This window comes from Rosa chinensis, chromosome 2, assembly GCF_002994745.2.
Source record: "Rosa chinensis cultivar Old Blush chromosome 2, RchiOBHm-V2, whole genome shotgun sequence".
Classification (NCBI taxonomy): Eukaryota; Viridiplantae; Streptophyta; class Magnoliopsida; order Rosales; family Rosaceae; genus Rosa; species Rosa chinensis.
Genome location: NC_037089.1, coordinates 81575127 through 81602265, shown reverse-complemented (window position 1 = coordinate 81602265; position 27139 = coordinate 81575127). Strand labels below are relative to the sequence as shown.

General features: G+C 39.1%; 3 protein-coding genes and 1 long non-coding RNA gene across 4 annotated transcripts; 2 read left to right on the top strand and 2 right to left on the bottom strand.

Moving 5' to 3' along the window:
- The first annotated feature begins 3600 nt into the window (after window positions 1-3600).
- Window positions 3601-5760, top strand: LOC112186034 (probable methionine--tRNA ligase). Its single transcript, XM_024324388.2, has one exon. The coding sequence runs from the start codon at window positions 3932-3934 to the stop codon at window positions 5726-5728; it is 1797 nt and encodes a 598-aa protein (XP_024180156.1). The 5' UTR covers window positions 3601-3931; the 3' UTR covers window positions 5729-5760.
- A 2213-nt stretch (window positions 5761-7973) lies between these two features.
- On the bottom strand, window positions 7974-9194 carry LOC121051549. Its single transcript, XR_005806075.1, has 3 exons — window positions 8903-9194; window positions 8676-8788; window positions 7974-8045 (listed from the first exon to the last, which is right to left on the bottom strand). It is a non-coding gene; the product is annotated as an uncharacterized LOC121051549 (long non-coding RNA).
- Window positions 9195-11652: 2458 nt separating this feature from the next.
- Window positions 11653-16100, top strand: LOC112187374. Its single transcript, XM_024326138.2, has 4 exons — window positions 11653-12101; window positions 13092-13327; window positions 13456-14113; window positions 14270-16100. Exons 2-4 carry the CDS (start codon window positions 13094-13096, stop codon window positions 15931-15933), a joined length of 2556 nt encoding a protein of 851 aa, XP_024181906.1. The 5' UTR covers window positions 11653-12101; window positions 13092-13093; the 3' UTR covers window positions 15934-16100.
- Window positions 16101-22499: 6399 nt separating this feature from the next.
- On the bottom strand, window positions 22500-23723 carry LOC112185179 (ethylene-responsive transcription factor WIN1). Its single transcript, XM_024323388.1, has 2 exons — window positions 23639-23723; window positions 22500-23392 (listed from the first exon to the last, which is right to left on the bottom strand). Exons 1-2 carry the CDS (start codon window positions 23721-23723, stop codon window positions 22500-22502), a joined length of 978 nt encoding a protein of 325 aa, XP_024179156.1.
- Between the last annotated feature and the right edge of the window lie 3416 nt (window positions 23724-27139).

The following is a 27139-nucleotide window of genomic DNA, read 5'->3' as shown; positions in this document are numbered from 1 at the left end:
ATATAGGAGATTTTCTATCTCTTCTTCTATTTTATAGATTCTAGTCTGAAGTCTATAAATAATATCCCAATAGTTAGGTGACTCCCTATCAAGATTATCTCTATAGGCTTTTAGTTTTCTCAATTTTTCTCTTTCCTTTTGCAGTTCTTTGCTTGTAGTTTTACAGATGGCTACTAATTCGAGTCTGTCAACAATCGAAATTATGAATAGTAAAATGTACTGTTTACCTTTAGGATAGAGGATGAATTCGTATCATGCTTCTGTTTGAACAAAATAAAAAAAATGGGCCCACCACGTTTCATCAAAGAAAAAAAACAAAAGAACAGAACATACTATGCAAAAGATATCTTTAAAGGATATGATCGGGAGAGGAAAAGGAAGAGTTGGGTGAGAAGGAAAGAAAATGACAGAAGTCTGGGTGGAGAAGAACAAAAATAGTTTAGTGGGGTTTTTGGGAAGTATTTTATCAGAAACCGGGTGTATGAGCATTATCCCTATAATTTTCGATAAAAAAATGAAATTAGTTGTTAAGAAGTAAAAAAAACTCAAATGTACTTTTAACTCAGTGATCCTACAGTCAGTGGCGGAACCACTATTCGGTCTGCAGGGGTTCGGACCCCCCCTAAGACATAAGCTGATAAGCTAATTAATCAATGATTTCAATGAAATCATATATACCTTGCACAATCAGTGATCCTACAGTCAGTGGCGGAACCACTGTTCGGTCTGCAGGGGTTCGGACCCCCCCCCTCTTCAGTCTTCTTATGTAGTCATAAATTATAATTATATATTAAATACATAAATATAAAACGTATGATGAACAAGAAACTCAAAAGTATATTGTAATACAAGAGATCGAAATGTTAATTAAATCTGATAATTATGTACTTACTAGAAAAATACTTTTCATTAAGTATTTACTAAAATTTAAAAGAATTCGATTAGTGAGATTAAATCTATATAGGAAACAAATCAAAAATGTATAAAGAATGGACGTCGCATGAACCTTAAGTGTTAAGAGGACATTAATGTTTTGTATATATCTACATTATGTATATATATGGTTTATTTTCTTAATGAGATTACGCAATATATGTCGAGTGCTTAACTTTGTTTAGTGTTGGTTTTTTTTTTTTTTTTTACTTCTTATTTTGGACCCCCCAAGTTACAAATCCTGGTTCCGCCACTGCCTACAGTTACTCATGAACTAGTGCATGTCATATCTTAAAGAACTATATATATTGCTAGCTGTATCAACTGCAATCTAAGTCCATGCTCATCGTTTTGCTGTTTTTGCAGATCAGGAAGTGTTACATATGAGTAAAGCCACATCAATGAAACTGTACCTGGCAAATGGTCAAATGTGCATGTATTGACTGTTGCGAAAGGTTTCAGAGTAAAGTAGGGAAATTATCCCTAGTCAAGCCCCAAAAAGGGGTCTGTTACAGAGTTAAATCTTCAGATTTTCTTACCGCCCCCCCCCCCCCCCCCCCCTCTAAAGAGAAAGACAACAAGCAAATTAAGTAGCAATGAGAGTACATGGAGCGATGCAAACGCATCGAAAGAAAAGCAATGAAGCAAAGCAACATAGATGATAGTAACTAGAACATGACTAAAAGCTGAAAGACATCAAATTGCACTGCATATATCATATCAGCAATATAAATGTAAACTGTAACCAGGATCGTATTCGTAATTAGGAAGTAGTCTTTATGAAATATGATGTATTTGTTTTGTATAATACATTATGTTTATTCAGACAAGTTCTAACCAATAACAACAACAAAGAAAAAAGACTATAGAAATCAAATAGAAGAAACACAGCCACACCCATAACAAACAAACCTAGTAATGAACAAGCCCTACGTCTAAAGTTCTAAACACACATAAATCGGAATTCAGGGGCACAAAAGAAGGTTCTTGATGCCCCAAGTTGTTTAGACCACTGCTATAGCCAACAATTATTTGAGAGCAAGCAGGTTCTCGGACTGCACTGACGCAAGGATTTGCTCATTTGTGGAACTCCAATCATGAAGGATCCACTGCAATTTTCATAAACAAGATCATTACCAAATGTCAAGTATAGTAAATAAAGGCTTCACGATCTATCTTTAAACACATTTTAGGAATGTAAGATAATGCAGTGATTTAGGAGCAAGAAACCTTCAGGAATATAGCATCTCCCCCAACATGCTCCACACCTACAGGAAAACCAAAACCTTTCAGTCATCCCCTTTTTTGATGAATCATTTAGTCCTACGATTTCATCGACAAATAAAGTTATCAAATTACAATTCATTGAAATGATCGAAAAGGATATATGAGTTAATATACGCTCTAACGTTGAAAATATCATACAATATAGTTTTCACCTATGCAGACCTTGATTATATACCTTAGAATGAGATTCAATGAGAAAGGGATAGAACTTTATATACTTGAACACTAACAGTAGCAATATTCCCAAATGTTAAATGGAGGAAAGTGAAACTCTTTAATTAACCACAGAACATTACAAAACTGAAGCCAGGTCCAAGAGTTGTTACAATTCACTGCTGCTATACCTTATCAGTTACTATCAATAGGTGCTATTTCTGAAAATCTTGAAATAGAAGGGAGCTGAAGATGACACCCTTAGAGTATGGATAACAGATCCTTTTAAATATACTGGGAATCACGAAAGAAGTATCCAAACAACATATGCAATGCAAGATCACAGAGAAACTCTTGCAAAATGTGCTGACAGGAACATTCCTATCAGACTTCTCTTGGTTGTGAACTGTTGGCATGAGCATGGTATTGCAGGTCATTATGCAACAGTTAAGTAAATGCCTACCTGGAGATCAAAATCATGTAATGAAGAGAACGCTTTAGCAGATTCTAGGACATAATTTTTTTTCTAGTGCCTTCCCACAATTCAAACCTAAGAGAATATGGTTGACTTCCTGAAAAGTATTATACTGTACCATCACCAATAAATATAGAACAGTTCCACTGTCCAACCTTAATAGAAAATTGCAAGAATTTCAAAACAATCTAGCATCAGTGTGAAGAAACTAAATCCAGAAAAACTCAGAGATAATAGCTAATGGTTACTACGGCATTCAGATCACCCCATATGGGTCTCCATCGTGACACTTATAGGTAGTACAATATCTACTCTATCATTCATGACAGAGGTCTCTGAATCACAATTAACAGATATTCATATACAAACAACTCTGAATCTAATTGAAATCTATTCCAACAAATTCAAAAAATCATTAGCTGCTAAATCTTCATGGTGAAAATTACAGCAAAGCCCAAATTCATTAACAAATATTGAGGCAATCTAAAGACAGGGCAAAATTATCTACAAAGAATTGAATATCAAACCAGAATTGAGACAATGCATGAAATCAAAGAATCCTAATTTGAAGATTTTCCCCTATTGTTTTCACTCACCAAATGTAATTGCTCAACGCCAAAACTGCCCAAACGCAGCCTTGATACCTTCCTTACACGTCCCCCTTCAGAGAAGCATCAACATCAGTCTTGAGCCCACCAAAAGGCCGCAAGAACGGAGGAAAGGCACCACCACCAGAAGCCGGTGATCCTCGATCACTGATGATCGACAGCGCACCTCCAACAATCAGCGGCCTTGCTACCACCATCAGACCGATTTCGGCAAGCAAAACCCTAGAGCTAGGGGTTGTTGCCGGCCGTAGAGAGAGAGAGAGGAGAACCGCAAGAAAATAATCAAATACTAATCAGATATGGGAAGCATTACTTTCCTCGAAACAAGGGATTTAGTACTTGTTCCCCAAGAAACTTAGGCATATAAATTGAAGCCTCAACCATCAAATTAAGCAAACAAAACAAACAAACACAACTCGATCTCTCCCTACACAAACCAAGTCAGAAGCTAGCGCGATTATCATAAACTTTGAAAATGGGAGACCTCGCCAAGCAGGACCAGAGCGTCCCCAAGCTCCCCATCCCGGGGGAGCGAAACATCCTGATCACTAGTGCCTTGCCATATGTTAACAACGTCCCCCACCTCGGGAACATCATTGGCTGCGTCCTGAGCGCCGATGTCTTTGCTCGGTACTGCCGTCTCCGGGGATACAATACCGTCTATATCTCCGGGACCGATGAGTATGGCACAGCGACGGAGACCAAAGCCATGGAAGAGAAGTGCAGCCCCCAAGAGATATGTGACAAGTATCACAAAATCCATAGGGAGGTTTATGAGTGGTTCAACATAAGCTTCGACCAATTCGGCCGAACTTCCACGCCGCAGCAAACTGAGGTCTGCCAACAAATCTTCAAGAAATTGTTGGACAGTGATCGCCTTGCTGAAAACACAATCCAGCAGCTCCATTGTGACTCATGCAAAAGATTCTTGGCGGACCGATTCGTGGAGGGGACATGCCCTACTCAAGGATGTTACTATGATTCTGCTCGAGGAGACCAATGTGACAAGTGTGGAAAGCTTTTGAATCCCACGGAACTGAAAGATCCTAAATGCAAGGTATGCAAGGAAACTCCACGGATTCGCAAAACAAATCACTTGTTTCTGGAGCTCCCTTTGCTCAAGGATAAGTTGGAAGACTACATCAATAAGGCATCAGTGGAAGGGTGTTGGAGTCAGAATGCGGTTCAAATCACAAATGCCTGGCTCAAAGAGGGGCTTAAACAACGTTGCATTACAAGGGATCTCAAGTGGGGTGTTCCGGTTCCACACGATGGCTTCAGGGACAAGGTATTCTACGTGTGGTTCGATGCTCCTATTGGATACATCTCCATTACTAAGTGTCACACTCCTGATCACTGGGAGAAGTGGTGGAAGAATCCTGAGGATGTCGAATTGTATCAGTTTATGGGCAAGGACAATGTGCCATTTCACACGGTCATGTTTCCTTCCGCGCTTCTTGGAACCGGAGAAAATTGGACACTCATGAAGAACATTAGTGTCACTGAATACTTGAACTATGAAGAAGGCAAGTTTTCCAAGAGTAGAGGCATTGGAGTTTTTGGAAACGATGCAAAAGGAACGGGCATTCCAGTTGAAGTGTGGCGTTATTACCTGCTGACTAATAGGCCTGAGGTATCAGACACATTGTTCACCTGGGCCGATTTACAAGCAAAACTCAAAAGTGAGTTGGTGGGCAATTTGGGCAACTTCATCAACAGAGTTTTGAGTTTCGTTGCCAAACCTTCAGCCAAAGGGGGATACGGTGACACCATTCCTGATGCTCCACATGCAGACTCTGATGCCTTGACACTTGAATTAGCCGAAATAGTTGGTAGATACGTCGAGCAATACATAGAAGCAATGGAGAAGCTCAAACTAAAGCAAGGGCTGAAAATAGCCATGAGCATTTCTAGCGAGGGGAACGCATATCTCCAAGAATCCAAGTTCTGGAAGCTCTACAAGGAGGACCGACCTCGGTGCTCCATTGTCATTAAAACTTCAGTAGGGTTAGTGCATCTTCTTGCTTGCTTATTGGAACCTTACATGCCCTCATTTTCTGCTAGAGTACTTGAGCAGCTAAACTTGCCTCCTGAGTCGATCAAATCCCTTTGTGATGTCAATAAAGCAAAACGGCCTTGGGAGATCGTACCTGATGGTCACAAGATTGGACAACCCAAGACATTGTTCACAACGTTGACCGGCGAAGAAGTCGAATCTCTGCGGAAAAAGTTTTCTGGAAGCCAAGCTGATAGGGAAAAACGTACACAATAAGCTTTTAGTATATCTTGAATTGTCTGAGTTTAAATTTTAACTGTTGTACATAAAATCTGTTTCTTCTATATATTTTGGTTTATTCTGATTTAGAGGCATACCAGCTGTTATGAGAGGTTTGGTAGGGATCCATCTCCTATCTTGCAGTTTTGTTGTTCAGTAGGCACTGGGAACATGTCTGCAAATTGACGTACAAAAAGAAACTGAGACTGATTGCATATAAAAACATTTTTCCAGGCAATAGATAAAAACAAACAAAGGCTTAACCATAAAGAAACAATTTCAGTCCTTTCATTCAATTGTAAACATCATTGAATCTCAAATGAAAGCAGAACATTACTGAGGACACATTTGAAGCCAAATTTCATGCATACCCTAGTGATTCAAACAAACATCGATTCAGCAATAGAACAGGCAGGAACTAATAACTTTCTAGAGAATGTATCACAAAAGGTACCTGCTATTTTAACTTCTAAAGCAATTTAATGGAGCTTTTGGGCCCTGCAAGAGTGCTTCCTACAGTGCCAATCTGCTAATGCAAATTATTAGACATAGTCATTCTAGGCCTAATATTTGGAATTTTTAGACAACCAGTCATGTTCTATGTCAAATGACAAGGCAACCTAAGGAAACTTATGCAAAATCCATACAGGAACTGTAGTTAAGTTCAATTATATATTTCTGAAGGTGATAGAGCTGTGCTTCATAGATAGAACTAAGAACTCAGCAAGGTTTAAGATAGGCGCATACTGAGCAACCAACAGAACAAGAACAAATTCTTTTAACAGCAAGGAGAAAGCATATGTGTGAAGAATAGACTAACCTGATTTCCCCAGTGAAAGCCCCACCTTTTCCAACCCTAGAATTTTGACCGGATGTTAGTGAGCTCTTCACTTGATCCAAGTAAAGAAATGGTGGTGCTACTGCTACAACATCTGTACATTTTACAGGAAAATCAACAGTTAGAAACATTCTACCACTTATACAAAGTTTTGGTACAAACAGGTGATGTATATACTGTACAAGTGACACATTCAGTGCAGATGACTGCATAAGACTTGCCATCCACTTTGAACAGTAAACAAAATTCATCTATATAAATATTGTGCAGCTAGCTCAAGAACACAGAGGGACTGACCGATTCACTAGTACAAATTTGGATGATTTCTCATAACAAAATAAGGGATGTAATGAAAGACAGCTAAAGCATGTTCTGGTTGAATGTTGGCCTTAAGCCCTCAACACTGAAACAGAATGTTGGCATTAAGCTCTTAAACCTAAACTTGAACTTACTAATATGTCAAAACAGAATCTAGTATTTGGGTATCAAGCAGACTAATATTACCAGTCTCTTAGAAAACGAGGGCTAACTCAAGACGACTAATATTTAATACATATTTGATATATTACCAGACTAATATGTGATAAACATATTTGGCTAGCAAGACAACTCATACTAACATACCAGACTAATATTACTAATAAAGTTATAACTTTTTAGAATGGATGTCCTTCCAAAAGAATATACCCTGTCATATAATTTTGTTCAAACTGTGCTCAATATAGCTAGCAAAGTCATAAGCTATGCTGAAATGAGAACTGAAGTGGCAATCAAAGACTTCATCTGGTAGACATAAGCTAGTATTGTTTAATTCTGGTCATCATGGAGTAATCAAATGATGCCAAATGCTTTTGCAGGTAGACATGGATGTTATTCAAAATAGTATTGCAGTACCCATACACCAATCCTTGCAATCATGATCTTCATTGTAATCATGATTGTGCATTATTCAAAACCTATCTAATTTAACTAGTCAATTGAATGGGAGTTTTAACTATCAGTGAATCAATTATGCAAGTAGCCATGTTAAGATGGATGGTAATCAACTGGTGGACCAAAAAGAAAAGTTTTCAGATTCAATATAGACTATAGACTGTATAGTTAATGTTCCAAGCAAATAGGCTATTGCATAAAATGAGGACAGCCAAAGAAGAAGAAACAAAATCCTTAATCTTTGATGCACAGACATATTATCCAATTTAACTCAGAATTTGGCATTCAACTACTCTAATTCTCCCGAATACTGACTGTGACTATTAGATTACTAATTGTGTTGTTGAAGCTAATCCTACCATGTGGGAAAGATTAAAGAGCATAAAGATTAGAATAGGAAAACACAGTTCACGAATAAGAGAGGAGCTTATTAAAATAACACAATTGAAGAGCAATTGCATTATTCATTACCTTCTCTTTCAAAAGCCGCTCATTCTCCTCATCTAATTCAACCACCAATGACTCCAACTCAACTTGGTCAGCCTAAAATCAGAAAAATACATAACCAGTCCAGGCAAATATTCAAAATTCAAACTCACAAACAGCATGAACACCATAAGTTGACCAATCAAACATCATGTATGCACCAAGTTAAATTTAGCCTTCAGTTCAGTTCAGCCTTTCCAAGTTAAATTTTCCTTTTCATTTCAGAGATGCTATCCAGTATACACCAAAAAGGAAACCTTAAGCAGTATCCAGATGCTATCCAGTATCCCATTAAAACCTGCTAAAAGAAATTATCAGATGAAACTACTCTATGCAGCAATTTCTAAATACAATACATGAAAAGGAATTTTATAGAATGATCTCTCTCTTTAGTCTTCCTTTTACTATTGAAGTAGAAAAGGAAAAACATGAAAACATGCATATATCCTCTAGAGTTTAACAGGAAAACATGCATAAATGTCAAAGTTCCATGCTACTCTGCTCTACCTATTTTCTCAAAATGCAGAAAACTAGTCACAGATTGCAGCCAACTAGTCACAAATTCCATCCTAACCAATTGCTATATTACTGAAGCCCATTCAATTCCACATAGCCATATATTCAATTGCTTCCAATTTCTAAACCAAAACACCACCATAAACGAACAATAAGTCCAAAAAACAGTACCTGTAATTAGAATCGGAGGAGCATTGCAGGAACCGAAGGGAGTAATGTGCAGAGAAAAGCGAGCTGATCTTCTTGGGAATCAAAGACAGAGAAGCGAGCTGATTTGAGAGACGCTGCGAGTGAGCGAGTCAGTGAGGGAGGGAGAGAGAGAGATATCTGAGCTTTTGATTTTGACTTACAAACTGAGAATTTGAAATTGAAAACTAAGAATGAAGAGCGATTGGTACCTTGAGAGAGTTGATGGCGGGAGGGAAGGACTGCCTGTCTGAAACGACTAGGTGGCTCCGATGCCGTCGAACATTGTGAAGGCTTCGACTAGGACGAGAGCCTTGCCTTTGGTGGCGGTAGATAAGCACAGATTTTGGCCAGAGCGTTTAGTGACTTTGTCGAGGCTACATGAACGAAATTTCAAATTTCCGTTCGCTACACGTTGTGGTTATGAAATATTTAATAACGGCCACTCCCGCTTGTTGATATCTCAACTGACAACTTATACACAAGAACATGCAAAGTGAGTTGTTAATAACCAAATTAACAACATGCAAATGACTCACGGATTGTAAATAATTTAATACAACGCACATGATGTGCTTGTTGTAAAAGATTGTAGATATAGAATGTTAATTTCCATGCATAAGGTCACATAAAAGGCGAACAGCGAAAGTTATATAAAAACTGTCTCAGGTTACATTTTTCAGACGACAGCATCTATGTGGCTGGAGTTATAATATTCCTGCACTTCTTCTTTCAGTCTACTTTTGCAGTGCATTTATAGCATCTTGTGGATGAGGTGGGTACTAATATGTGGAAGGTACTGTCTATCAGTTAAGCTTGTAAGGTGAAACTGTAGCTTAAATAGGAAGAAATATGGTTGAATCTAATAAATGCTGAATGCTCAAGCTGTTTGATCATAACTAAATTTTTGGTTCTTAAATTGAAGCTAAATATTTTGATTCCAACACCATGCTTCGTAGCAATTTTGCTCAAACATTGTGTTTTGGTCTTTTTAGTGTGGTTTCAGTTAGTTCATGGTCTCTGATGCTTTGTCTTAATTAATATCAAAATGCATCTATGTCTATTGCAAATTTGTGATGCACGTTATTATATTTCATCCGCTTTCTATTACCCTGGTTTTTTTTTTTGGTGCAATCGAAAGAATTTATTAAAGGAAAAAAAAAAGTATCTATTGGGATATGAAATGAAGTGAAGGCCCTTTGAAAGAAACAACAAAATCAAAAGGCAACCAAAACATAAGCAAGATTAAGCATAGCAGATTGAATCAAAAAATTAAGACGCATAACGGCCGTTCGATTGCAGGTAAGGTAAGATCTCGTGAATCTCTTATTTTTATCACTTGCTATTACCGTGCTTCCTCTTTTTCTCTGTTTTGTATTTTAAAGTGACTCATTATCTAGCTTGTAACATTTCCTTAACATTTCTTTGATGATTCTGAAATTCCTCTGCAGTCCTCTACTCCATATGAACTGCCTATTTGATGATTCCAATGATTGGAAGATTTCCTTACAAAATTGTGTGCTATTTCCAACTAAAGATTATATCCAGCATACAAGAAAGGTATATGGTTTTTTGGACAAGAAAGGGATATAATCTATTGCATCCAAGTACCATTTTAATATATAGGTCAAACTAGAGTATGAAGGATAGGAAAAATACCATATTAATGACTTGCAATACTTAGTACGCATGCCATATTAACATCATCCCAAGTACCATGTATTTGCCTTTGACTCTAGGTCAAAGTTTGAACTTCAGTCTTTTTTAAAGAAAAAAAGTTAAGTGTATTTTTTGGTTGGAGATTATGCTATTACTAAGTTTATGATTTTTATCCATGATCAAATAACATAACATGTCAAATTGTTAACATGACGATAGATAATAATGTATGTTTAGTTAATTCAATTTATACTATAAAACTTCACGTGAAGTTCGACCTCACAAATGATAACTTTGAGTAAAACAGTTCGACACAAAATAAGAAATCAACGGTCAAAAAATATAACACGTCGAATTGTTAACATAACGGCAAGTAATCATGGGGATATGAGTGAAATCCTTTGATCATCTTTAAAAAAAAAAAGTAAAAAAAAAAAAACATAACAGCAAGTAAATAAAGTATTTTTAATTCATTAAATTTAAACAGTAAAATTTCACGTGAAGTTCGGCGTCATAGATTTTTCCAAATTATGCAAAACGGTTCAACACAATAAAAGAAGCTTACAAAACAAGAAATGAATGATTAGCCAAATGATTAGACCCAGTTCTACGTTTCCAGAAGATATGAAGATAAGAACCAATCTTGGTTGTCATGTAGCATTATAGTTAACATGTCAACGTCCGAACAACATTGTGAATAATCAAACACTAATAAAGAGAATCTAAATATCATTATCTTAATACTTATGTACCATAATTGCTATGATGTAATAAAAGCGTAAACCAAAATTCATCCCCCAAATATTATTCCATATGTTTGAGTTGACCTATAAAAATGGAGAAAAATCCAATCAAATTTGGACAAAACAAAAACAAAAACAAATCCAACAAAACAGTCTATTTCCTTTTGCATAATTGCAACGTAACTTTAATGCAAATTCCAATTTACTTCCCTCTAATTTGGTTCAAGTCTTCAAGCAATATAGATTTTGATCCTGAATCCCCCACGCGCTACTGGAAGCGCGTGAATATGACTCTCCAACCACCTCAGACCAGGCAAACGTCGTCATCGTACAACGATGTACTTTGCAAGACAAGGAAAATCTTTCATGCGAGAAACACGCGCGCGTGGGTTTAACAGTCCCAGAAAGATCCAATGAAGTAGGGTCTGAGCCACATTAGGAAACTGTTAGGATTGTTGCTTCAGTAAAACCCAGGTGTCTGCATCTTTTTAAGTACTTTCCCTACATAAAATATTGAGTTACCCAAAAACCATGGAAGATGGAGAGAATCTAGAAAAGAAAAAATGTGGAAAAAAAGCCCATATCTTTCACATCTTGAAAAACCCAGAAAAGAAAAGTAATTATTATATTGGGTGGGGGAGAAAGAAATCATTGAAACCAAGGCCATAGGCGAAGCAAGGTGTATTCTTTTTTTTTTTTAATATAAATATTAGAATAATGGCAGACCACAAGTTGACAAAATTGAAGTCATTTGTAGGAAAGATCTTCTTGTGTTTGGGATGTGGGATCCCTCCTCTATTTTCTCATCAGATTCTGGCCCAGCAGATCTGAAACAAAACTGCTTCTCTCTCTCTCTCTGTATATTCTTCTGTCTGGGGATAATTAGGCCAAGTTTTCTCCAATCTTCAATGCCAGTAGAGGAGGTACCCACTTCCTTGTTTGGGCTCTGTTGAGTGTTTGTCTTTGTGTTCTGGTTCTTGCAGAGCTTAGAGGAGGATCATCTTATGAGGTAGATTTTAAATTTTGTGTCTTTATATGGAATTTGATGGTTTTTGGGTTTGATTCTATGGCTGTCTTTCTCTCTGCCTTTGCTTTGTTTTCTTGGTTGCTCTTAGTTTTGATTTATTATCTTCAGCAAAGACATTAACATTGATTTGGGTAATTGGTCAAGTTTTGATTGCTTTGTTGTCTTTTGATGTTGATTAGCCAAGTTTTTTCGTTTTTGGGTTTGTCTGTGCCTGTCTGAAGGACTATCTAGCTGGGTGTTCAGTATTGCTTTGGACATCTGTAAATCCCTGGAGATTGTTTTTTAGTTGAGACGATATGAACTTCTTCATTTCTGAGAACCAGATAGCATTTTAGTTGAGTTCATGGATAAATAAAAAAATATATATTTATTCTTTTGGTCACAACATGTACCATTACAATTCAATTTTGGTAATTTAAAGCTGCAGTTGGGTCTAGATGATGTGCTCTTTCCTTTCCAGATGCTAGGAAGATTGGGTTGAGGATGTGCTCAACCCGGACGTAGTATTAATGGTTTTCACTAAAATGAATGCTATTTCCATTAGTTGTGCATGATTAGAGTACGGATTGTTTCCCTTTTTGTGGTCTTAATGAAGATGGTAGTGCCAGTAGACTAATCGAAAAAATTGATTTGTGGAATCTTGCTGATTTAGTCTATTTGTTGAGTAAAGATTTCTGCTTGCTCAATTAGTTAGGTTTCTGATATAAATTTCGGTCAGCATTAACATTGATGAAATTTGGTATAGTTATTATTGACATTAGTTTTCTTGGAAAATCAATATTGTTCTCGAATCTTAAGAAAATTTTGGAAATTTTCATTCACCTCTAGTTTCAAGCCATATATTGTTTTGGTAATATTTCCCTTGGTAAAATACCGAGTATTCTGCTTCTTTGCTATTAATGAACTTTAAAGTCCAGTACTTCTCTCTCTATATCTAAGCCAATTTGGCGATGTTTATCGAGTTAATTGCAGGAATGGGAACTGAAGTACAGTCAAAGATGTATCTACCAGGATATTATTCCATACCGACTCTAACTAACAATGCTGGCCATGGTGGATGGTCCCTACTGCACGAGAACAAAACCTTGAAGAATGGGCAACAATATGACATACTCTCAACGAGGCCAGTTGTTGATGGATTTCATGGATGCAGTAAGGAACAAGTGAGGCAAATGATATTGAAGCATGAATCCATTTTCAAACATCAGGTCTACATTCTACAACCTTTGTTTTTCGTGCTCTGAAGTCTGTATTGTTAACAAAGTCTCTAACTTTGTGTACCCACAAAAATAGTTATCTTTACTTGAACATATTTATCTGTGATTTTGTCATTCAGCTCAATGAACTTCATCGTCTTTACGAAAGACAAAAGGACTTGATGAAGGAGATCAAAAGAAAAGAACTGCTCAAACATAAAAAAGAAGCAGCGACATCACAATTACCTCTTTTTTCATCTGGTTTGCCCTTGGTTGATCCCGATTACCATAGACCATCTATGTCTACTACTGGTATCAGCAGCCAATCGTATTGTAATTCTATTGGAAACACCCAGCAAACTAGTGGTGGCCCCAGCCAAAGTGGAGTCAAGAAGCTTCAGAGAAGATTGTTCAACCTTGAACTTCCAGCTGATGAATACATCAGTGATGGAGAAGAACCAGAAGGTGTTTGCTTGGGACCAGCAACTGAAAATTATCCTACTATCAGAAGAAATGAGGCGCAAGTGTCATTTAATCGCATTGGTGAAGCATCTGGCAATAACAATAGTGCTTTGAGCTCTGGCTTGTATCTAGAAAGAAGCTATGGTTTGACCACTCTGAATGAACCCATTCAGATTGATAAAATGTCTGCGTCAACAAATGTGTACAGAGGTGTCTGGCCTTTTGCAAAGAAGTTCCCGGAGAACCCACAACTGGGAAAGGATGGAGGAGTTAGTAATCTGCATGGGAAGAATCAAAGCAACCAAAAGGAGTGGTTAACAAATGCTCTCAAGGCTGGTAAGAATCTAGTTATTTAATTTCTTGTTTCTTTTTCATCGAGAACTTGGTCTCTTTCAATCTCTAAATTCCATGATGTATGAATCTACCTCATTGACTAGGTTTCTCTGAAGTGTCTTCGAGTTAAACTAACAGATTAACATGGTTTTATTTCAGATCAAACAAGAAATTCTTTTGGTGGAGGTTTTGGCCTTCGAGATTCTCAGAAGACTTGCGAACCATCAGAAACTGAAGCTAGGAAAGCATGTGAGCCTGCCAAGAGGACAATTTTTGGTATAGAAATCTCTGAAAGAGATATAAATCCATCTGGTAAGGCTTCTCAGTCTGATGTGGCCGCCATTTCTAAGTCACCTCCTACTTGGGAAAGACCTTCTAGTAGCTTGAGCCACAACCGGACATCAGGTCAATCGAACAGTTTGTTTAACACCTCCACACACTCTAATAGGGCTTCGATGATGTTGCAGCAAAACCCTGAAGTTATCAGGGACAGATTGCTCGTAGATTGCAATTCTATACCATTAACTCCAGGTCTGGGATCTGAAGTGTCACACCACAATGGTGTTTGCATTCGCACCAAGATTGAGAGCAATGAATTACACAGTTATCACCCTTCAATCAGACTTGGCTTCCCCTATGCAGACAGCAGCTATAGCTCTGCTTCTAAAGATTTTACACAACATGTTCCTCAGTGGCAGTATTCGAGTGTAGGTTGCAGGGCGAATGCAAAGCCTTCACATAATGTGCATGATAATAAATTTCTTCACAGACTGAGGAACCAAGAAACGCCACAAGGAAGATTGCATTGGCTTGAGGCAGCTTCACTTTGTAATGGTCCACTTGCTTCAGCAGTTGACAATGACAATTCTGTTGGAGTTGGAGAGCAACTGAAAGCAGAGAGTTTATTTTCGGAAAAGGGATTGGATAATGACAATACTTATTCAGGGCACCAAATAGACTTGAACAGATGTTTAACTGAAGAAGAAACTCGAATAGTTGTGCAGGCACCAGTAATAGTTGGAACAGATGTCAATGTTGGAGAAGCTTCTGAGGAAAGAAAATGTACAGAACTTTTTTATTCATCTCATGATGGTTTATTCAGGGTTGCAGCTGAGGCTCTCGTTGCCATCTCATCATCACAAGCTCATGAGATGCAGGAAAATGCTGCACATGGTCTTGATCAAGAAATTTCTGCTTGTCGTGAAGATGATGCAACAGTAACTGACGACTCCCTTCTTTGGTTTGCAGAAATAGTTTCTTCAAACGAAGAAAATATTGAACAAACGGATAATGTGGTAAAAGTTAAGGGAGCGATGGATTACTTTGAGTACATGACATTAAATATGGCGGAAACCAAGTTAGAGCAGTGCGGCAATGTGCCTTCAGACAACCCAAAAGAAGTGCCGCTGTCAAAACGGCCACAAAGGGGTCAGACAAGGAAAGGCAGGCAACGAAAGGACTTCCAGAGGGATGTTCTCCCTGGTATTGCTTGTTTGTCAAGAAATGAGGTGACTGAGGATCTTCAAACATTTGAAGGGTCGATTAGAGCAAGTGGTGGCAGCTGGCAGTCAGGTTTGTCACAGAGAAATGCTGGTAAGGTTGGCGGGGGAAGAGGGAGGAAGCGTTTGGGAACTTGCGCACTACCTACTTCGAGTGCTGTGCAGGCTGCAGTTAGTCAGCCCCAGATGGAGCAGCAGCCTCAATGTGGGGAGCTGCAGGAACCTGGGGAAAGAAGTATGGCGGTGACAGGTTGGGGTAAGAGGACAAGGCGTCCACCGCGGCAAAGATATCCGATTAATAGTTCTCCTGTTTCTCAAAAATAAGGAAGGAGTCGGTCCTTTATTTAGCGGACTTGAATGATTTATCATAATAAATTTATAGTAGAGTTTGCTGAACTAAATAGTGTACCATATAACTGCAAGAGTGCTATAGAGCTGTTCTGATGGATTTTAATATTTGAGGTTGATTTGGGTGTCCATTTTTCATTGAATTTGATTAGTGTCTTTCGGTAATTACATTTCAGTTGTGTGGGTGATCTGAGTCTGCTGAACTAGAGGTCGTAACAAAATCTCCATACCACTATACAAGATGCAGCAAAGTAAAATGGAGCTGTGTTTTAAAGCTGAAATAGTTTTTTTGTGTGCAGCATTTAGAGAGGTTAAATTAATTACACCAACATCGAAGGACAGTATCACACATTCACACCATATCTATGGCGAGATCGATGAAATGGTGGTCGGTATTGCTTACATGAGCAGTCTGGATGGAAATTTATATCGGTGATCATATATTCTACTTTTTCATGACGGATGTCGATGCAACTCGTAATAGGATAACAATGAAGAGGGCAAGAAAATGTACAAAAATTAGACGAAGAAAGGAAGAGAAGACGGTTTTCACCAATTGACTACACATCTTTACCGAGTTGTTTTCAATACAGCATCGAGCAATAAAATTTGAAATCTTGGTAGGGGGTATATGTAGTTTACATATAAAATTACTATCCTTTCTTAACATATACAATGTCGAGGCTCCAGTGTCCTACTTTTCCCTTTTTACTTTGTTGGCAAAAGTGTCTTAAAATTGTTGGATCACTTGGATGCAAAGAATCTTTTTCTTGTTTTATTTCGGTGTGTGGTATAGTTGAATGATCACCGGTCTTCTAGTATAATTTATGAATAAAGAAAGGGCGGGGTGTTGAGAAGTTTCGTAGGAAAGGGCTGAATGTTTGGTTAAAGTAACTTTAAATTAGGTTGCCTTTTTTTTTTTTTTTCCTGATTCCAGATCATAGTGTTGACTTGAAACATTTTCTTTCCTCTTGTATTTCATCAAAATTATTTTATATGGTGCTTGGCATTGGTGGTTATGAGATTTATGAGGCGGCTTTTCGTGATAAATTTATTTTTCTGGGTGTTTTCCTGGTTTGGAATCCACCCATCACACAGCGAGTTTTAGCAAGAAAGAAAACGAACAGTGTTGTGGGGGGGGGGGGGGGGGGGGGGTGGCGGGGCCGATTAGATGTTACTTCTAACCAATTGGAATTCCTCTTTCCTTTCCTTTCTTGTGCTTTTAATCCCTTATTAAGATCCTAGTGTCCAGAATGATGAGTTATAATTACGTGGAAGAACAACCTTCGGTTATAGCTGCAACAAGTCAAACGGTCAAACCATTCCTCCTCAAGAAGCAGGGCAAAGTTCTACGTGGGAAGAAGTACGGGAAAAATGGTCAAACCACTTAGACATGTACTGTTCATCCGGCTTAACTTTCAAGCTTCTCCCCTGCTTCCTTTGCAGTCATATTCTCACCGATATAAAGCAGGACATTATCAGTAAGATGCAGCTCAATAGAGCTCTTTGCTTTCTTATTCTTCTTCGTATAATCTGCTTCAGTCATTGTTGCAGGCTTATTTCCAATTGCCTCATCAACCTCTTGTTGAACTAGAACGTTCTTTATCTTCCTTTGCCAAAGCGTGAAGTTGTCCTTGCCATTAAAGGGCTTAATGGATAGTTCACATCTCCTGCTTCGACAATGACTTTGTTGTTCACCATCGCAAAACACCTTGAGCCTAAGCTCTGATACCACTTATTGTGTAAGCCCCCTTTAGGATCGTTGTGTTTTACTACCTAAGCAAAGTTAGAAAATAGATGAACTGAAAACAGAAACAACACAGCAAATTTTAGAGTGGTTCAACCAAAACTTTAGTCTACGTCCATTTCGTGATCTCTCTTGAGAGATTCACTAGCACTATGAAGAATTTAAGTGTTTACAAGTACTTATTACAGATCCCTCAAACCCCTCAGACTAGTTCTTATCTCTCTATCACCTTGACTCTCAGTTTTCTGCACTCTCTGTCTTCATTCCAGAAAACCCACTACAGCTCCTATTTATAGGACATAGAGGTTGCTGATACAACATGGGATTAGGATTCATAATCCTAATAGACTAAGCCTTTCTAAGCCTATAATACAAATCCTAATAGAACTTGAAAACCTAACTTTCCTAGAACTTATTGAAAAGCTACGAGCAAATCTCTTTCCTTTCTAGACTTGGATTTGAATTCTGAATCGTAACTTTTCCAGATTGTATCAATGAGCCAAAACACAACAAGTGTGATCCAATAGGAGGACTTCACCAAAGGCACCTTCTTAATCGGCATAACCCCATCATACTTAGCCCAAGCCACGGGCACATGGTTAAACCCCCATGGCGCACTCCTTCATACCCTAGACCGGTATGTAGGATCCGAAAAAGTGAACAAAACCCTACCTCCTTTAGCTTCTTCAACTTGCAGCGTCCCATTGATCGACCCTCCAAGTATATCTGAACATACCTAGGAATTATCGAACCTTGAACTCTCTAGAATGAGGAGTTTCCCAACCATAAAGACTTCAAATTGCCGCAAACCCTTACCTTGAGATGGATGGAGATCTACTTTCTTCTTTCCCTCTGCCAGTGCAAGAGAGGAGGCCAGTCGGGCAGCCATGGCATCAACGGAACTCATGATGAGGCAGTTGAAACTTGGACAGAACGTCAGAAACCCTAACCCTAAAGAGAGAGAGAGAGAGAGAGAGAGAGAGCGGTGTTCTTCTTTTTTCTTCGATTATTCTATTTCATTTCCAGTAAATGAGGTGAAATGAATATTTTACTAAAAAGTTAACAACTATATTTGACTAGCAATGTTCTAAAAAACGGCCTAGGCGCTAGGCGGCAAGGAACCGCTCCGATTTTGGCCTAGGCGTTTCCCTTAGGCGCTGGGCTACTAGGCGGGCTAGGCGGTGGTGCTAGGCGGTTCTAGGCGGAGCCTAGGCGGTCATAAACCCTAATTTATTCTATATTTTGATTATTTTTATATTTATAATTAATTTTTAGACTTTAAATATTATCATTTATATTATTATATGTCATTAAAATAATTTAAAAATTAAAAAAAAAACCGCCTAGTCCCTGGGTCACCGCCCGACTAGCACCTAGCGTTTTTTAGAACTCAAATAATTTGAGGAATATTTTACCTGTTCAATCAAAAGGGTAAAATAGTCAAACTAAAAAAACGTGAAAAATCATAATTATAGACTTAAAACCTATAAGAAATGAAATAGAGTAGCCAGTAGTGTACTATTTGCTAATCGGTGCATGTTAGGATACAGAGGTCTAATGGAGACTCCTTTTATTATTCAGGATGTTCTCTCAATGCTTATTGTAACTTGGGGTTTATTAGGCACCATGTCCCCCCATTGTATTCTGCAGTTTCATTAATGAAGGTTTAAGAGCGACCGCACCGGACCTTATTTCAAAAAAAAAAAAGTGTTTAATTATGTAAATGAGTGTAGATTAAAAGAAAATATAGGAATGAGTTTTTCCTAATAGGAGCTTTGTTTTTTGCATTTTTTTTTTAATTTTCTCAAAACTTATTGTTGGTGATATACAAAATTTTGGTGTAAACTTTTAGTATAAATATGATTTTATGTGTAAATATTTCAGAAATTAAGAATTTCATGAAAATGAATGGAAGTTTTGGAAGACTCCTGACGAAAATGACATAGAATATAAATCTCGATTCGGTACTTCAAAATTACAAAAAATTCGGCAATTTCATAGAAATTTCATCATTGAATATGCATATGCCTCTATAACCATAAGTGACTATGCCGACCTTTATATGACTCTTATCAGTAACTACGCCGACCTTTATATGTTTTGTGGCCATGACTAATTCTGCTCCGAAGAGAAAGTTCTAGATGTTTTAATTTTTTTGCTGTGAAGATGTGACCAATGTGGAAAAAAAAAAAACTAATAAAGTGGATTTTATTTTTTATTTTTATCTTGTTATTTTTGAAAAACAAGATCGCTGTGAAATACATTTGCAGAGGCAATATAGGCCGAGTGGGTGCTGTTGCCCCCACTCAAATAATATTTATGCTGCCTGATATATACATGACTGTATTAGTGCAGATTAGTGTTCTGCACTAGATCAGGGTTTATCGTCAAAGAAATAGAAGGTCTTGCCCCCACAGTGAGAAAGAGTTGGCACAAAACTAAAGCTTCTCTACCTATTCTAAAGGCTTTAACCTTTATTTTATTGGTTCTATGCATAAGAGTAATTTTTTTTATCATTTTTTCTATAATTTCTCCTATAGTTTGGCCTTATGGTTCAATCTTGTTCTTCAAGAATTAGATATATAGAGATGTAAACGTCGGCCTCCGCCACTAGTGAAATGGGTTGATTTTCCTTGACGCGTCCAAAAACAAGGTCGCTGTCATTGATTAGTTGATTTGGTTTGCTTTTGTTTCACGTCCAAAAACAAGGTCGCCGTTATTGATTGTTTGATTTGGGTTGGTTTTGTCTCACGTTCAAAAACAAGGCCACTGAAATACTGATTCGAGCAGCTGCCACCTTTTAGTCAGGCTCGGATTTTGTTTCACGTCCTCAAATTTATTTTTACTTTTTCTATTTTTTATTTTGTAGAAGAAAGTTGTGCATATAGTAGGTTCCAAAACAAGTCGCCGTTGTGTGAATTCACTGAATTGATCTGGTCCCAGAACCGAGTCAAAGAGCTCGGCCACGTTACAATTAGGCTCGGATTTAGGTTCGGTTTGGGCTGGCATGGGGTCGATTTTGCATTCGTGCATGTGTTAACTTAAAGATAAAACCTGAAGATCATACAATTGCATATTAGATAAACACAATAGACATACAAAACAAGGATAACACATCAATCATGATACAAGTGCATGAAGAAAACAATTTGTGAACGTCTTGTAGGCTGAAGACCAATACCAGCTTGTGATGAAAAGGAGGCCATTGCTGAAGAACAAGAATTTCTGGAAATAACAAGTGCTTCTGTGATTCTCTCAATAACTTGCAACTATCTATGGGGCTAGATTACCTGAATGCTCGTAACAAGAGAGGTCACAGGGACCTTGTTTATATAGTGAACCGATCAATTAGAGTCCTCCCCATAAGAGGCTAATGTATTCTATTCGAACTGCTACACTATATGTTTATCTGATGATATTTACTTGGTTACCAAGTTGTTTGGACCTCTTCTTATGTTTGTGTGATTCTTATCACAAACACAATTATACAAAGACTAGGAATCATAGTCCATCTCGGATAACTAATACCGCAAGTTATAACACGTTGTCATATCTGAAGAGAATCGTATTCATGTTCAACTTTGTTCTTACAGCATGTCTATGGGGCCAGACTGCGCAAGCAAGCAAGCTGCGGTGGGGAAGAACGTCACGGTGCAGAATTGAAGAAACAATTTCACTACTAAGCTTAAGGAAGGAAGAAATCAAAGTACAGAGCACTGCACACTGCCTTCCAAATGGATTTCGGCATCGACGTCAATGATCCTCAACATTCAGACGAGTAAGTACTTAAACCATTTACATGTACAAATCTTAAAACTGTACGTTGTTGCAGGGAGAGAGATCGAGATATTTCTCAACTCATATTAAAAAACCAGCTCTCATCGTAACTCTCTACTTTGAGAGAGTTAGGTGACGAACTGAAGTAAGCGACGACCAAGAGTCCCAGAGGGCGACGACGTCAATGATGACGCCAGCCATCGGGTTCTCAACAACGGCAAGAAGAGCGAGTGAGCAAGATAAGCTTGATGGTGAATGGGTTACTTGGGTGAGCGACGGGGATGGGAAGCTTCTGTAGTTCGGCGCGTTTTTCATGAGCCTGGTCGGGTAAGCGACGGGGATGGGAATTCAGCTCTTGTAGTTCGGCGCTTTCTTCATGAGTCGGGTTGGGTAAGCGACGGGGATGGGAAGCTCTTGTAGTTCTGCCCGTTTTTCACTAGCCGGGTCGGGTAAGAGACGTGGATGGGAAGCTCCTGTAGTTCCGCGCGTTCTTCATGAGCCGGGTCCGGTCAGCGATGGGGATCTGAAGTTCCTGTAGTTCGGCGCGTTCTTCATGAGTCGGGTCGGGTCAGCGACGGCGATGGAAAGTTCCTGTAGTTCGGCTCCGTTACAGAGAAGAATGGTAATTTGCTGATGCTGTCAGGTTCGGTAAGGTAGTGATCGGGTCACAATTTACGGGTCAGGTCGGGTTTGGCGATGCTGCCAGGTTAACGATCTGGTCAAAATTTGATTTCGAAAGCGCTTGATTCAAATTTCTTGCTTTTTGTATGTTTTTTGTTTTTTTCATTTGGGAAAATTTCGCAAACAGTACACCAAGTAAGGCCACTAATAATTCTTATACATAAAGTTCCAAACCAAACATTTCGATACACGAAATCTAAAACTCGACCCACTATCAGTACACGACATCAATTTTTGACACCAAAATGTCCATTATGCCATCAGTTCTTTTTTTTTTTTAATAATTTTTTTTTCTGTTATTTTTTTTCCTTCGTTTTTATCTCTTTCTTCTTCTTTCTCACTCCCTCGCTTCCAACGCTGCCTTCCTCACCTCCACGCTCACTCCCTCGCTTCCAACGCCGCCCTTGCCCTCCAATTGAACACCCATTCCTCCACCCGTGAACAGGTTCTGCTCTAAATTTAGTAGCTGGGTTTTTGAATTTGACGTCACCAACATTGTTTCCGGCACCAAGTTCATTTCCTCCAACAAAATCAGCTCTATAACACCGAAGAATATAGCTTTAGTGGGACTGATTACACCATCAAAGTAACCATAGTCTTTAACGAAATGGGTTTCATCCTGCTCCTTCGACCCAGGTCTCCACTCGTTGTCACTACCACTGAGAACAGAGGTCGGGGAGCGAATGCTCTGACACTGTTTCCCGGAATCATACTCATCTATCACAACAATATGGTCGATTGAACTGGACGCATTCAAACAAGAAAGATTGTTGATCGAACTGGACTCATTCGAAGAAGAATCGTGATCCGGAATGAGAATTTTGGAAGGAGGAGCGATGATATTCGTGAGAGCGTTATGTCCCCTCAACTGAATGGCAGCTCTGTCGTACACCATCGCCGCCTCCTCCGCTGTTTGAAACGTTCCGAGCCCGAGACTGGACTTGCGGACCGGGTCATGAATCTCGGCAGCCCATTTGCCCCACCGCCGCTGCCGTACGCCCCAGAACTTCCTCTTCTCCTCCGGTAAAGGCTTCGACTTTTGCTTCTGATTATTGGCCAGAAACACCCTGACCACCTCGGACTCCTCTTCAATTCTCACTTCGTTGATGACCCTCTTCGTCAGTCGTTGTTGTTGGTCTTGTTCTTCTTCGTTGCTGGAGGTGTTGGTCGCGTCCTCGTCCGTGATTGAAATCCGGACAATCTTAGGGACTGCAACGGTCGCGTCCTCGTCTGTGACGAAAATGAACTTGGTGCCGGAAAAAAAATTATTAAAAAAAAAAAAGAACTGAGGGCATAATGGACATTTTGGTGTCAAAAATTGACGTCGTGTACTGATAGTGAGTTGAGTTTCAGATTTCGTGTACCGAAATGTTTGGTTTGAAACTTTATGTATAAAAATTATTCGTGGCATTTACTTGGTGTACTGTTTGTGAAATTTTCCCTTTTCATTTTTTTCTTCTTATTCTCAAATCATACTGAGGCCAGCTTCTTGAATACCCCCTACTTGCTTCAATCCCACAACAATGTTTAGGGATGTGATATTTAGTGAGTAGTAACTCATCGTTACAGGGTTGTGATGGTTCAGTTGCTGCAGACCGTGTCAAAATTGCCCAAACCATATTGAGGCTAGTTGCTGTATTTAGATCTTGAATACCCCCACTTGCTTCAGTCCCACAACAATGTTGCACTTAGTGGTGATAATCTTTTGGACGTCAAACTCCAAATTGCTAAATGATGAGAACAAAAACTATCTGCCCTTCTCCAAAGAAAGAAAAAAGTCAAAGAATTTTATAAAAACTCTAAAGAATCTCTCTCTCTCTCTCTCTCTCTCTTTCCCTGTTCTCACAGTGGATACTATTGCCACACTTTTCTCGGTGACTATGCCAACCTTTATATGACTCTTATCAGTGACTACGCCGGCCTTTATATAGGCCACATCATATGGCCCTCGGGCCCAAAGCCCGCCCGGCCCATAGGGCCAAAGCCCGGCTCAGCCCTTCCATTAGGGCGGGTCGGCCCTACCCTTTTTAAATTAGGGTAGGGTATGGGTCATATAAATGAAACCCGGCCCTACCCTACGGCCCGGGCCTATTGAGCCCGTATGGGCTAGCCCTGGCCCGACCCTAAAAGCCCGGCCCTAAAATTTAATATTATATTTTTTATTTTCTATTACAATATTACATGTGTGAAAAACTATAGAAGTTTTGAAGAATTGTTTGAATTTGTCATATTACAAAATTGGTCTCTTAAATTGAGTCTGTGTGTTTAAGGCCCAAAGGCGAAGCCCAACTGTCCAAGTGACCAAGTCCAACTCAAGTAGGCTACTATCGAGCAATAGGGCAAACCGGCAAAAGCAAAACCTAGACAACATCATCACTCATCACTCATCCCACTATTGAGTCTCTCTCAAAGGCCGCCTCTCTCTCTCAGACTCAAACACCCGTCTCTTCCTTCAGAGTCCAGACCGCCTCTCTCTCAGCCACCACCTCCGGTGATTTTGGACAAGCAGAGACTGGTAGACTGGGTAGAGCCGTAGAGATTGTTCTGGTACGCTTGCGACGAGTCGGATTGAAGATCGAGGAGGAGTAGACGGAGTAGGCGATGCGAGCTGAGGCTGTGAGAATAGATCCTTGGCTGTGAGAATAGATCTGTGGGTGGGTGAGCTGAGGCTGTGAGAATAGATCCGTGGGTAAGGCTGTGAGAATTATTGCGACGCGAGATTCTGACGCGAGCTGAGGTAGTGGACTGTGGAGTAGGCAACGTTGACGCACAAGGTGTGACTTCGTTTCTGGTCTTCGGCATGCATCCACCGCCGATGCCTAAGGTGAGGACTGAGGACCACGTTCCCGATTTTTGTTTGTTTTGGGTTTGAATCTCTCTCTCTCTCTCTCTCTCTCTCTCTCTCTCACAAACTCACAGTTCTTCCTTGATCAATAATTCTCAGAGCGAAAACAGAGATCGGTGATCTCCTTAGAGCTATAAAAATGGTGACGTCGTCGGTGGTCAACACCTATCCACTTGGTGAGGTATAATCTCATTCCTGTTTAGTCATACACTTGTTGATGTCGGTGATGTTATGTGTTGACTGTTGAGTATTTGAGACTTTGAGTAATTGACTCTGGTATGTTTTGTTTGTCTTCAAATTCTGGTTTTTTTGAAGGGTTTGCGACTGCTGTGCTTTATTTTAAGTCTCTGTTAAATCATTGAATATGTATATATATATATATATATATGTGTGTGTGTGTCCAGTTGATATGTTTTGTTTGTGTTTTTTTTTTTTTGTGAACTGAAATATGTCTAATTTCTAAATTATTTATATGTTTTTGTGCAGGTTCTGTGTTTGGTGAAGACTTGATTGTGCAAAGCTTTGGAAGTGTTGAATTACAGAATTGATGAGGACTTGATCAGTTCTTGTATCAAATTAATTTTTGTAGTTTTTGTAGCCTTAGTGCCCAAGTGCAATTAATCGGTCAGAATGTGAGTTTCAGACTTTTTATGTGGGATTTGTAATCAACTCAGGTTATGAAATCAGGTTCTAAAATGTGTTCGGTGAATGTGTTTTTTTTTTGTTTAATAGTTGACAGAATTTGGTTTTATGTGAGTTAGACAAAAGCCCGACCCGACTCTATTCGGAAGGGCTGGCCCGGCCCGGCCCTTTTGGCCCTTGCGGAATGGGCCTTAAGGGCGGGTAAGGGTTTGCATTTTGAGGCCTCGGCCCGGCCCGGCCCGACCCTAATTTTTGTTGACTTGGTCAAGGCCCGGCCCGGCCCTACCCTAAGCCCTAAATTTTAGGGTAGGGCTGGCCCTAGCCCCTCCCATGATGAGGCCTACCTTTATATGTCTTGAGGCCATGGCTTTTTGCTGTGAAGATGTGACCAATGTTGAAAAAACATATAAAAAAATAATAATAATAACTAATAGAGTGGATTTTATTTTTTATTTTTATCTTGTTTTTTTATTTATTAGGATTTTGATGTTTCTAGTTGATATTTATACCACAATTGTGTGATTGACAGATTAGACTAGATGAATATTTCTTCCTTAGAGAACGAGACTACTCTTGCTTAGTTTAGGCTTGCTGTTTCAGCGAGCGTCCCTTTAGATTTTAATGAGTTTAGAGTAGCTTAGATAGGTTATTTGGTTTGTTCCGGGTTTTCTTATGTAAGTTCTATTACACTCTGACTTGTTTTTATGGCTTTATATATCTAATAACATCAAATCCTATTAAAAAAAAAAATCTCTATGGATTGGTTTTGTTTCACACCTGTTTGTGGACGTCGCTGTTATTGATTATTTGACTTGGGTTGGTTACTTGGTTTTGTTTCACGTCCAAAAACAAGGAGAGATTTTTCTATCCTACAGCACACCAAATAGATTGTGTGACGGGCCAATGAAAGCCTTCTTTGTGAATAGTGTCGATTTGTCGCCGACTCAGATCGGTGTTATTGGCTCTCTAGAACCCGGTTCATTTTCTTCTCCAACCCCTCTACAATTCGGCCACGTTACAAGTCGGCCACTTGACAATTAGATTCGGTTTGGACTGGGGTGGATTTTACATTCGTGCATGTCTATGGGGCCAGACTGCGCAAGCAAGCAAGCTGCGCGCGGTGGGGAAGAACGTCACGGTGCGGAATTGAAGAAACAATTTCACTACTAAGCTGAAGGAAGGAAGAAATCAAAGTACAGAGCACTGCACACTGCCATCCAAATGGATTTCGGCATCGACGTCAATGATCCTCAACATTCGGACGAGTAAGTACTTAAACCATTTACATGTACAAATCTTAAAACTGTACGTTGTTGCAGGGATAGAGATCGATATATTTGTCAACTCGTATGAAAAAACCAGCTTTCATCGTAACTCTCTACTTTGAGAGAGCTAGGTGACGAACTGAAGTAAGTGACGACCCAGAGTCCCAGAGGGCGACGACGTCAATGACGACGCCAGCCGTCGGGTTCTCGACAACGGCAAGAAGA